This window comes from Pocillopora verrucosa, chromosome 3 (genome assembly GCF_036669915.1).
Source record: "Pocillopora verrucosa isolate sample1 chromosome 3, ASM3666991v2, whole genome shotgun sequence".
NCBI lineage: Eukaryota > Metazoa > Cnidaria > Anthozoa > Scleractinia > Pocilloporidae > Pocillopora > Pocillopora verrucosa.
This window is the reverse complement of record NC_089314.1, coordinates 26,864,488-26,878,258: the sequence shown is the minus strand read 5'-3', so window position 1 is coordinate 26,878,258 and position 13,771 is coordinate 26,864,488. Positions and strand designations below refer to the sequence as shown.

At 40.6% G+C, this 13,771-nt stretch overlaps 1 protein-coding gene across 1 annotated transcript; it reads left to right on the top strand.

Annotated features, from left to right (window-relative positions):
- The first annotated feature begins 617 nt into the window (after positions 1-617).
- On the top strand, positions 618-12,525 carry LOC131772336 (NFX1-type zinc finger-containing protein 1-like). The gene is made up of 5 exons (XM_059088235.2): positions 618-783; positions 2,154-2,198; positions 2,782-2,886; positions 3,298-3,414; positions 3,665-12,525. Exons 2-5 carry the CDS (start codon positions 2,159-2,161, stop codon positions 11,221-11,223), a joined length of 7,821 nt encoding a protein of 2,606 aa, XP_058944218.2. The 5' UTR covers positions 618-783; positions 2,154-2,158; the 3' UTR covers positions 11,224-12,525.
- Positions 12,526-13,771: the final 1,246 nt, after the last annotated feature.

The following is a 13,771-nucleotide window of genomic DNA, read 5'->3' as shown; positions in this document are numbered from 1 at the left end:
TACTGGATTTATCACACCGGGCGAAATTTTGTCATTGGATTCACGGAATGGAAGAGAAAACAAACTTCATGAAACAGAAAAAGATTCAAGGCTACAGGAATGCAATAAGAGTGAACAAATTTCTTAATAAGGAAGTGATAGAGTCATACAGATTACCTGTCTTTCCATGCTTAAACCACCTGACAACCTTTGCTGAACTGTTTTGTGAGACCAAAATATCTTCAAGGTAATGTAATTGGCGCACACATAAATATTTTCGTGGACCAGTCCGTCGCGTTGTCGTCGGCTTCGGTCCATAACAAGGATCCGTGAACAGGATACAGCATTCTCCGGTCATCCAGCCTTTTTTAACTCTCTCTTAGAGGCCCTTGGTGCAAATATGAAATAAACTTTTTCAAAGCAATTATATCAGTTTGACATCTCACTTCCGCCGGGAATGATTAAATGATGAAAATTTGCTAAATTCTTCCATTTCGTTAACCCTGACCCAATAACCCTTTTTTCGTTCTCTTAAAAATGAAACGGACGCGTTCCTAGGACGATCCGTTGTCCATTCCAGTTTTTCGTACAGCTTTTCTTAGAAAGATAGGAATCTCATTAAAATCAGACGATTTTCCGAGAATTGGATTAGCAAAGTTATTATATGAGAAAGCAACATTTCCGAGGCTACTCAGCACTGGAAATCCATGGTATTTCTCCGTATAAGGGAATCTGATCAAATGAAGATGAAAGCTGTCGTCCCCGGAGTCTAAATTTTAGATTTGGGATGCGTAATTAAGCGAGGTAAGGGAATATTAACCACTTTATTCTTCAGGTTTCACCGTTCAGCTACGAACTTTCGAATTTGCATACCGGTGAACAACTATGTCTGTGAAATTCAGAAAGGAGAAAAGCTCCCGATCATAGATCATAGAAATGAATGAAATAAATTATCAATCAATCGGAGGTATTCCAGATCGAAATTTTGCGAGTGTCGTCAAAACTCCCCCGTTCATCTTCGGCCAAGTTAAGTGAGTTAGCTCATAAAACTGATCGGCAATTGCAAGTCATCCTAAATCTAAATATTCCATTATTTGTTATATACAAACTGTTTTCTTTATATTGTTCTATTACATTCCAAGACTTTACTTAGGTTTTGTGACGTAATTGAAATGATAATGTATGTGTCATTAGTCAGAACTTTATGGGGCTTTTGGATTTTTGATTTCAAACTGAGGGTTTTCCTTTGTATTTCCCAATGTGTTCAGACAGATCTTTGTAATGCTATACCTCACTGTCATCACGCTTTTGTTGAGGGCCTTTCTCAGCACATGTTTTCCAACTTTGAAAACACAGAATGTTTGTTATTACGCCATGCCACCTGGCTGTCTAAATTTTATAGTGCGATCGAATTTGTTGGCATCTGCTAGCCAAAACGTTTCTATCATACGGGCTCCTAAAATATCGTGGGTCGCATTTCAGAGAAATTTATACAACTATCGAAGCTGCATCACAACGGGGCCCGTGCTGCCTAGCCAAGAACTAAATCAAAATTAATAAAAAAGTTGAAACTGAAAACGTTGTTTCATCACAGAGCATTAGTAGCCAAAACCGTCGGTGCATCAAAATCTCAAGATATCTGAGGGACTTTGAACTTTCTACCTAATCGTTTCGAGTGCGGTAATCTTCGTTTCTTCAAATTCTATGGCAAATCTGTGAGAACAGATCGACAAGCGCACCTGTTCTATTTCACGGGAATTTTGGACTATACTGTGCTTGAGTTATTATGGATAAATTTATTCGAAGCACTAAACAAGGAAAATCCTCGTGGATTATTCAAGAACGAACAGACAGATTCTTATTTTAATCCAACGAAACATGTAAAGAATTTGTAAAAGTGCAGTTAATTAAGTTCTCTAATCTATTTCCATATGTTCGAGTCCTCACTGATTCACTGATTTACTTCTACGTAAAATTATTCAAACCACTGATATCATCTTATTTTTAAAATTTCCATTTCACGTTATTATTGTAAATTTTTTTTTACAATAATCCACAACTTAAATCCGATATACTTTCTAAATACATTGATTTTTCTTTGGAAACCGTGATCTGTACTTAAGATCGAATGGTTCTTAAATTTTTAGGTTCAAATCGCTTATCTTTCCTTTTAGGCACCATGCCTTGGAAGAAGGGAAGACGAAAGAAAGATTCCAAAGGTAACCGAATACATGACCCTCTTACAAAATCTTTGAACGGACATCTTGTGCATAAACGTTTCGGTTCAAGCTCAAGTTCTAGTTGTTTAGCTTTGTGATTTACAGACTTTAGATGGTGTCTTGGCATACACGGCTAAATTATCCAGAGGATTTGTCGGTGGGATTTTCTGTAGGTGGGTTAGGGAACACCGCACATGAGCGGTATGGCCTTGAGAAAAACAGAAGCATATGTTTTTCACATTTCACATACATTTTTTTTTGTAGAATACCCAAAGGCAAGTTGTCATTACTACGCAAGTGGCACATAACTAACTGTTCTACCTGGAAAACTTAACGTGTATATAAAATAATAAATACCTTTCAAGAAGTACAAAACGCAAACGAGAATCAACAAGAGAATAAAGTTGTAGCTCCTTGACCAACCCATCTTTACACGGGCTGACATTTGTTATTCGCTCAAGTGTGAATTGCTACCTGCGAGTTAAATTAGGCCAGCAAGAAACTAAAAATGGAAAGAAGATCTTTACTCATAGCCATAACGAAGTGAAACGTCTCCATGAGTTTAACTTCTTTACTTATTTAGAGTCAGAGGAAACAGAACAAAGACCACCCTTCACTAAAACGCAAGAACCTCACCCCTTTGAACAAAGAGCAGGTGCATGTGGAACAATCGCCGATGAAATACCAGGTAAACGGATGGTAGTGAAGATTTTTGGTAGATGCCTTCGACCAGCTCGGTTGAAAATCACTATTCGCACCCACTTGCTGACTGGTTTCCCTGGCATGCAATTGCAATTAGCCCTCTAACGGTTACATAAGAATGTCGCAGTTTCTCAAATTTACAAATTTAACTTCATCTAATTTGTTTTTCTTCATGTTATGTGTTTGTGAGTGTGTATCATTTATTTATTGATTTGTTTTATTTTCAAAGTTGTCATTTCTTCACATTATTTTTTTGCTGTTATTATTATTACCTGCTTTGACGGATGGCAACGACAAAGTGGTTGAATATCTGCAGATAACTTAACGTACTTAGGTTGTCCTATGCAGTCAGATGTAGTATCTTGCGTTTCAATTGATTTTGATCGTTTGATTTTAGATGGCAACTCAAGGAACCTCGGACGAAGTCACAGAGGGTGGAACAGATCAAAACCTTGGGAAAATAAGAGTGAAGGATTCAGGGGACGGTCTCGTGGAAAAGGAGGAGTTAATCAAGGTACGTTAGGGGAGGGAGAGTAAAGTTCTAATGTTGACATAACGTGATGCCTCGAGCAAGTAGCGTCATAATACTCGTGGTGCTCGTTATATCGATGTTTCACAGCACCAAATTCGTCATGGTTTTTTTAATTTTCGTTTTATTAAAACACATTAACGCCCCCTTTCCCACTACTTTGCAAATGATGGGATAACTGATAACTTGAACTTAACAAAATGATGCTTCTAAATTCTCATTTCTAACAAAACAGAGATGATCAAAGCACAACGGCCAGGAAGAGTAAGAGACCAAAAGCCTTGGGCACAACACCAGACTCGTGGTAACTTTTCTGGAAAATTCCATTCCCTGGAACTGAAACCACTGAAGGATATGGATTCCATTGAGGTGGTCAGAATCTTGAATGAGAATATGGCTCGTTTAAAGTATTTTCTAAGATCAGAAGAGGAAGATCACAACAGTGACGAGTTTACCATGGATCTCACCTGCACGCTAGCAAATGCTTGCAGCGCGCCTCCAAGTGAGTATAAGAACAAGATTTTAGCCTGCCTTAAAGGCTCAGTATTCTTAAGCTCCAAGATTCCACGTTTGTTAGATCGCATACAGGGGTCAACAACATTGCACGGTCAAGAATCTCGTAAAAAACTTATTCAGTGGCTGATCGTAGTGTTTGTGAAGTATTTGAGACATCTGCCGAGTTCCTATGCTGATTTGCCTTACGATCAGTTAAAAAGAGCCCTGGAACACTCGAACATTGATGGAAAAGATAAGCTCCAAAACGATCTGCAGGATTTTAAGCATGCTAGAGACGACATCATAAGAGGTGAAAGACAGAAGCATGGCAAACGCTACATCAACAAGGCAGGGCAAAAGCCACCGAACGATTTCAGAGACATACCAGTTTGTCCCACTAGCAAAGAAATCAGAACGCAAGAGCGACCCTTCCTGCGAAAGAATATCACTAAAGGGAGGTATGACGATGCCGAGCACTACCTGGATGTGCAATTTCGACTGCTGAGAGAGGATTTCCTTGAGCCACTAAGAGAAGGTATACCAGAAATTGTCCAGAATATACCGAGAAGGCAGCGGAAACAGTTAATGAGAAATTATCCGGGAGCAAGAATCTTCGACAAGACTTTTACGCAGTCTGGTATAACGTACAAAGTGCAATTTGATACTACGAAGTTCGATACAAGAAAGTTGGCACACTCAAAACGTCTTATTTTTGGCTCATTCCTCTGTCTTTCTAAAGATAACTTTGAGACGATGCTTTTTGCCACGGTCTGTAACCGAGAACCATTTGAACTGGTGAAAGGAAGAATTGACATTCGCTTTATTGAGGGACAAGATATCTTTGGAATAGAAAAATTGAAATGTGATTACCAAATGGTTGAGTCGCCCGCTTATTTTGAAGCGTATCGTCATGTTCTTACAGGTCTAAAGGAATTGGATGAAGCCACTATGCCCTTCAAGAAATATCTGGTTGAATGTAGTGAAAAAGTCAATCCACCAGAGTATCTGAGGCGCAAGGATACTCATGATCCGGTGTGTTATGATCTTCGTTTGGCTTTGGATGTACCGGAGTTAGTAAACGCTAGTGCAGTGCCTATTCTGCAGCCTGAGGCGTGGCCCTCAGTTGAGATATTGCCCCTTAACAATTCGCAGCTCGAAGCCTTGAAAACTGCTCTTACAACAGAGTTTTCGGTAATTCAAGGCCCGCCTGGAACGGGGAAGACGTATGTTGGAGCCAAAATTGTGCGATGTTTACTTGACAACCGAGAAACCTGGGACCCCGAAGGAATTTCGCCAATGCTCATGGTGTGTTACACTAATCATGCCTTAGATCAGTTCTTAGAAAAAGTGCTGGAATTTCTTCCCAAGAAGGAAATCATTCGTGTCGGAGGAAGATGCAAAAGTCAACAACTTGAAGAGTGTAACCTGAAGCTATTTACTCGGAAGTACAAGATGCATGCAAGACGAAGAGAGCTTGAAGACATGATTGACAGGAAATATACTGATACGACCGAGTGGAGAGAATTGCTTGCAAAAGCTGACACATTCCTTTTAGAATTCGACGACTTGGAAGAGTTATTGAACGCAGAACACATAGAGCAGCTCTACAACGCCGTTTTCCCCCACAATGCTGCAAGCGAATGCCGAACACCAAGCAATACATTCAAACTGTGGTTATGCAGTAACAAGCAGATGAACTCCTTCAACCAACAGGTAAGGAGCAAGGAAAGTGAGATGAACATCTGCGAAGAAATTTTAGTTCTCCCAGACAATGACGGAGGAAAAGATGATAGCGCACCTTATGATAACACATCATTGACAATGTCACTGGATTTCGAGCAAAGTAACAGCAAAAATCAACTAACAGTTGGGAGCGGAAACTCGACACTGTCTTCAGTGTCTATCGCTGGAAACATCTCCCCGAAGAAACCTAATGAGACTGATGAATCCAATGCCTCAGATATTTATCCCAAGATCGAAAAAGACTTCAGTTTAACTCTGAGAGAATTCATGGAAACACCTCTTGAAGACACCATACCAGAACGTATTTCAGGTCAACACAGAGGCAAGTTGGCTGAATCAGGAGCTTTTCAAGCCATTTCAGACACGAACAATGCGCCAGTTTCGAAATCACTGAAGGAATCAAATGAAGAAGAAGACATTCCTCAGGTTGAGAAGCCTCAAACTTTGACAGATAACAAGGAAGAAAGTACCGAAGAAATAACGGACGTTTTTGAAGAGAAAATTGTAATAGAAAAGGAGGCTGATTTGATTCAAGATCAAAGACGCATTCATGGAGAAGAGGAATTTCTGCCAGTAATGTTGCGAAAGGCAGGAGAACTTAAAAGTCAAAGCTATAATGAAGAGGAGGGGATTCTTGACCAGGAAGAGGGATGGGAAGTAGTAAACTACAGAAAGAAAGGAAAAAATCTCTTTGCGTGGAAGCCGGCTGGGGATGAGCATTCCAAAGAAGGGATGGAAAACGCTTCAAATGCCGACGATGCTAATCAAACAAAGCCCTCAAAGAAAAAGAAAAAGAAAAAGAAAAACAAGAACAAGAAAACCACAGTCATAATAACAGCAGACATAGGATCAATAAAAACGGATCTGGAAAAAGTAACGACGATGTCAAGCGATGAAGCGATGACCATTGAGAACATTTGGCTGCTATCCCCCTCAGATCGACTTCGACTGTACCTTTCCTGGGTAGAAAGCTACCGTGAACGCTACCGAGCAGAAATCAATAGAAGTGAGCAGGAATATCAACAACTTTGCCAACAATTCGAGGGAGTCAGATTTGAAGAGGAGAAAGAAGTCATGCGTCGTGCAACAGTTGTTGGTATGACAACTAGCGGTGCAGCGCGGTATCACTCAGTGCTACAGAGAATTGCTCCCAAAATCGTCGTCATCGAAGAAGCAGCAGAGGTTATGGAAGCTCACATCATAACTTCTTTGTCGACCAACACAAAGCATACGATTCTAATAGGAGACCATAAGCAACTCCGTCCGAAGGCAACAGTCTACGAACTAGCCCAAAAATACAATCTTGAGATATCACTGTTCGAGAGAATGGTCATGAACAGTATGGATTGTAAGCGTCTGGCCATCCAACATCGTATGCGTCCTGAGATTGCTGAATTGACGAAGAGGATATATGATCACGAGATTGTCGACCATGAAACGGTGTACGAGTTTAAAGACATCGTTGGTGTAGCAAGCAACCTGTTCTTTATTGACCATTGCAAGCCTGAGAAACTGGAAGGTGGGCTGCAAAGTTACTCCAATTCCCACGAAGCTGACTTCTTGGTGGCTCTCTGCAAATACCTTCTAATTCACGGATACCAGCGAAGCCAAATAACAATTTTAACCATGTACACTGGCCAGTTGTTACTTCTTCAAGAAAAGATGCCGAAAAGAAATTTCGGAGGAATTAGGGTCTGTGCAGTAGACAACTTTCAAGGTGAAGAAAATGACATCATCCTCCTATCATTAGTGAGAAGCAATTCAGAACGTAAGATTGGTTTCCTTGGGGAGTCAAACAGAATATGTGTCGCATTATCAAGAGCCCGAAAAGGATTTTACTGCATTGGAAATTTTAACCTGTTGAAAGGACAGTGTAAGCTGTGGAAAGAAATTTGTGATCATCTTCAAACAAAGAATTATATCGACGAGTCATTGCCAATTGTTTGTAAGAAGCACAAAAATAAGACCAATGTTCGTTCTTCAAGTGACTTCGACATCATTGATGGAGGTTGCAAAATGCCTTGTGGTGACCGACTCAAATGTGGTCATTCTTGTGACAGACCATGCCATGCCTCTGACCTGGATCATAAAGACAGTCGATGTACCAAGGTGTGCCTCACGTCGTGCCCAAACGAACACAAATGTAAATACAAGTGTCATTATCCCAGAGAATGTCCTACGTGCCATATCATGGTGTTAAAGACAATCCCTCAATGTGGTCACAAACAATCAGTTCCCTGCAGCACCGACCCGGCAAAATTTTCTTGTCGAGAAAAATGCCAGAAAATCCTTCCCTGTGGACATGTAAAAACGCTTCTGTGTTTTCAAGATCCCCTTGTTGATAACCAATGTGAATGGATCTGTAGTAAGGTTCTGGATTGTGGTCATTCTTGTTTTATGAGATGTACGGACCCCTGTCGATGTAACACTGAAATTGAAGTTGTGCTTGAATGTGGACATAGAAAAAAGCTTCAATGTCATATGAAAGACAACCCACCAAACTGTACTGAGAGGTGCAACAGAGTTTTGGCTTGTGGACACACTTGCTCCGGTGTTTGTTATGAGGACTGCAGAATAAGGAAATGTGCAACCATGGTTTACAAGACTCTTCCTTGTGGTCACGAAAAAATAGTCTTTTGTTCGCGAGATCCAATATCTGTTTTCTGTTCCGCTCCCTGTGAACGACGGCTCGATTGCGGACATAAGTGTTCCTCTGTGTGCGGGCTTCTCTGCATAGAGGTTCAGTGTCAAGTATTGTGCCTAAAGGAGTGTGATGATGGTCATGCTTGCCCAAAACCGTGCCATTATGGCATTTCTTGCGGAAAATGCGTGAAAATGGTTGATGTGATAATTCCAAAGTGCAAACACAGTACTAGGAAGTCTTGCCACGTAGATACAGCCACACTTGTCTGTGAAAAGCCATGTGAGAGAGATAAAGCCTGTGGACATCCATGTCTGGACATTTGTGGTGCAGACTGTGAAAACCGACCATGCAAGAAAAGGGTTGATGTTCGACTGTCATGTGGACACCAAAAGTCCATGCTGTGCAATGATGCAAAGAGTGGCACAGGGAATTTACAGTGCAACGAGATAGTCGAGAGAGAATTATGCTGCAAACACATTAAAGAACTTCCCTGTCACAAAAATCCTGATGAGTACAAATGCAAAGAGAAAGTCAAAGTAAAATTATCGTGTGGACATACGAAGTCTCTTGTTTGCTCCGTTGCAACCGGCAACCTACAAGATATTTTCTGCATGGTGAAGATGGAACGAAAGCTACCTTGCGGACACGAGGCAACGCTTCCGTGCTACAGAACGCCTGAAGAATATCTCTGCGAGAAGGAAGTTGAAATTTCTCTTTCCTGTTCCCACAGGAAACTTGTGACATGTGCCAAGTTAAGACATGAACCTCGAAACGAATCCTGTGATACGACTGTAACAAGAAAACTAGCTTGTGGGCATGAAAAGGAGATGAAGTGCTCAGATAAACAACAGGAGACATTTTGTGAAGTTCCTTGTGAACGCTGTCTTCCATGCAAACACCCTTGTCCAGGAAAATGTGGTGAGAACTGCTCTGGTTTCAAATGTGCTGTGATAGTTCCTAAATTTCTGACCTGTGGATTTCACAAAATGAATTTTCCATGCTCTGAAGATGTTTCCAAGGTCGTTTGTGCAAATAGCTGCATCAAATATTTGTCTTGCGGACATAAATGTCCTGGTAAATGTTCTGAAGACTGTAATCTACTCAAATGCCAAAAGAAGGTACTCAAACGTATTAACTGTGCTGGTAACCATTCTTTGAAAATGGCTTGTAGCGCCAACCCCATAACTGCAACATGCCGAAAGCAATGCGAGAAAACTCTGGATTGTGGCCACCCATGTCCGGGGCTTTGCAGTGAAGACTGTGGAAACATGCAGTGTATGAGAAGAGTAGAAAAACGTTTTCCCTGCAATCACGAACAAGCACTTAAATGTCATGAAAGTAGGACTGCTACCTGTTCAGCACACTGTGGGCGTCGGAAGAGTTCATGCAAACATATATGTCAGGGAGTTTGCGGCCAAGACTGCTCCAAATATCCCTGTGGGGTGGTTGTGGTAAAAACACTGCCATGTGGTCATAAAGTTAAAATGCCTTGTAGCCAGAATGCTGATGAAGTAGAATGCCCTGCTCCATGTAAAGAATATTTGCCTTGTGGCCACCAGTGTTCAGGGACTTGTAGCGGTTGTCATCAACGGGATTCACACGAAATGTGCCAATACCCATGCCGTCGATTGCTTGTTTGCTCACATCGATGTAAAGCCAGGTGCGGTGAGCCTTGTCCTCCCTGTGACAGAAAATGTAGCCGAAGATGCCCTCATGCTATGTGTACTAATCACTGTTCGAAGCCGTGTAACTCGTGTAAACAACCCTGTACCTGGAGTTGCACTCATTACCAGTGTAATAGTCTTTGTGGAGAAGACTGCGACCGGCCTCGCTGTAATGCTCCCTGCCCGAAAAAACTATCTTGCCGCCACCCGTGCATCGGCTTATGCGGTGAAAACTGTCCTACTATCTGTCCTGTTTGTCATCCCAAAAAGTTCTCTTCTTTGTTAGCTGGTGGACGCGGTAAAAAAATGGAATCAGCAAGATTCCTACAGCTATGGGACTGCAATCATATTGTAGAGGTTAACGAGATGGACAGGTGGATGGACACGCACCCGGATGATGACGTTCAACTCATAAGAAGGTGTCCAAAATGCACCGTGGCAATAACATTCAGCTATCGTTACGGGAGAATTATCAAAAAGATGCTTACCGATGTTGAAGATGTAAAGAAGCAAGTACAAGAGGTTGAAAGGGAAGTAAAAAAGGATCTACTGCGTCTAAACTACACTGTTCGTCTTGCACGATCCATCCCATGGAATTGGAACCCCCTTACTTTGCGTGGAACGCCAGAACGCCGTGTTTCTTTAATTTTCACATTTAAGAACCATTTGATGATACTTAGGCAAGTACAGCAAGCGTATCCAGTGCTAGAAAATATTCGCAGACTTCAAGCAGGATCGCAAAACCAGGTTGATGAAGGGGGACTGTTAAAAGACATCGAAGACGCCTTTGGGCAGATCAAAGAATACCTTGAAAAACCACAACTGGATTTAAAAACGCTTAGTCAAGTTCATCAACAAACCAAAAAGATCTTTCTTTTCTGTCATGTTTTAGAGGCCCAGAGTAAAGCTCTGCAGCGGCGGATTCCTTTGTCCGACATGGGTAAAACTCGGCTGCGATCGGCTCACGAGCGGTTTGCTTTGTTCCTTCAAGGGGAAGATAACTCTCTGGATATTGAATGGTTGGAAAAGATCGTCAATGCGCTAAGAACTGAAGTAAAACTTCCTGTTCTACAAGTTGAAGAAGCTCCAAGTTTTGCAAATTTTCCAGGGTATCAAAGAGACGTCTGGAACCTGTGTGGGCAGGGTCACATATATTACACGACTAGGATTGTGCGAGGCGGTGAAGAGATTACGGTGGGAGGTGAAGGTTGCACTCAGTGTGTAGATGCTGACCATGAAGCAAGCTAACCGATAGACGGATGTAGAATAAACGACATCCAGTAAATCTGAGTTCAGGTGTGTAATATTGTACAGCGGTTTACAAATAATCACCGTTTGAGCCGACCCAAATAGTTTGGCATAAAGAGATCATGAAAAATATGCAGAAGTCATTGGAAGCGCTAGAACATTTACATTCTTGTCGTTGGGTTGAAACACCGTCTAGATGGTGACGGTAATGTCGCACTCTGTTTATAGCTTATCTTGAACTTAAAAAAAAACTTTTATAAATACCGCAAGAAAAGTTGGATAACATCAAACAATATCGAACTAAAGAATTACCTTTGGCCAGCTGACGTTGTGTGCGTGACTGACTTGTTGCGTGACGTTGTGTGCGTGACTGGGATATTCCTGATGACGCAGAGAGTGAGACATCCTTAATACGAAACAGGGAAAGTACTTTAAGTGGACTGCTGCTTAAATCCGTTCCTTCAGCTTTCAAAGGCGAGACTTGGAAAGGCTTGTGGATACCTCTGTTACCCGTAGATAATTAAGATCCGTTTTTTTTAGTCTCCGTTTTGTTCCCCGTAAGGGCGACAGAACGTAGGAACATGTAGGTAACTTCTATTGACTGGTACGTAGGAAATGATTTGCTATTCCTTGAGCGATATCGTATTTGATCAATACTTGTCATGGAAATTATTTTTGTTACTTTCAAAATTATGTCTGGAGAGAAAATTTTGAAAGAAAAATATATAACACTATTTTTCTTGGATGCTTTCTAGTTTCCAAATGGCTTAGTTCAAAATTAAACTATGGATTGCAATTCTTATTTGGATGATGATTGCGAACATCGTGCGATTGCATTTCTTGTAAGAAAACAACAAAATTTTAATGTTAGCCTTCAAAATATACAAAGCACTATAACTATATCTTTAATCGAAGTTGTTAGAGGCTAGGCTAGGTCTATATTTACTTATAACCTTTAGTATGAAAATTAGCAGTATTCTTCACTACATCAAAGTTAACTGATAGGCACTGTACCTGATAGACTCCCCACTTAGGAGAACAGGTATCTACCTCTTGTCAAAGGGTATAAGGGGAGCATCAAAATGGGAACTTGTAATTTATGCCATCGAAATCATTATGCATCCTAACTGTCAGGACCCCTTGAGCCGAATTGAGGTTTTCTAATAACATAAAGATTAATTCATTTATTATTTGTCCTGCGGAGGCAATATTTGTTAATTGAAATTCTCAGTATAAGACAAGTTGGCCAATGGCCATCACAGTGCACTGAAGAATAAAAAAGATGACATCAAAAGAAACATACACGAGTACTATTGTGGTTAGTCTAGAAAACTACTCTCAGGGGAATTTGATGACAAAGAAAATTGTTGACGACATCTCTTAACCCATCCAACCCCAGGAGTGACCAAAAAGGAATTTCTCCTTACGATCGATACTTTTTTCAACAGAAAGGTGGTGAGAACATAGAAATCTATCAACTGAGGACATTGTTTGGCTCAACACCAATTTTGCAGAGGGCGAATATTATGATTAACGCATGGCGGATAGTGTAAAGAATCGATTATTTATATCTTGCGATTGAAACGGTTAATTGGCAAATCGACATTTATTATCTGTTAAAAAAGAAAAAAAAAAGGAACAACAACGCCTGACTTCAGTCCATCATCCGTGAACAAACTAAATGCCTATCGTGCATGCTTGTAGCGATTCCCAATGTATAATGCCAACTTTTGTCAGCTACTCCAAAAAAAAAACTGGTTTTAACTTTTTTTTTTCGCATTTCGTCACCACACTACAATTTAAGAACCTCTGTCGTCCTCCCACCCGACGAGAAACCCAATGCCCAATGTAGAGAGTTTGTTTCTTTGGCCTTTTTTTTTTTTTTTTTTTTTTTTTTTTTTTAGCCAGAAGGTCAAAATTTCAAGAAGAACAGAGATTGTCAATTTCGACGAGCTATTTCTATAATGGTGCCAACGAAAGAAGAGCGTTAAGGTCTGGTATGCAAAGTAAACCTTTAAGGGGATCATTAACTGGTACCTCGTGCCCAATTCCCGTCGAGTCCATTGCGTTTTCCATATCAGCTCTAACGAGAAAAATTTTAATTTCCAAATGAAATAACTTTTTCTAAGAATTAAGCTCTTTGATTAGCGACAAAAACACCAAGATCATATTTCTAGAAAAAGAGCATCTCTTAACCCTTGTTTTGTTTACACTTTTACACCTGGTTAATAGGGTAGACTTGCGCAATGGACTGTTCGTTGTGTTACATATAATTGTATTACCGTATGTTGCATGACGACCCATATCGTACTGAATTCGCCGACATCAATCCAAAAAAACTGAGACGGCGCTGCCCAATCTTTTTTATTTAATATACTTCAATATGAAGAAAATTTGAAATGAGATCGAGGAAAGCATCGGTAAGCTATCTGGGTGCTTAGTGGTCGTCACTGTAAACTCTTTTGTTAGCAAACGATGATATCAGTTTTATTAATATCACAGAGATACGACACAACAAGATAAAGTGAGGCACGGGATAAGAAAAAGA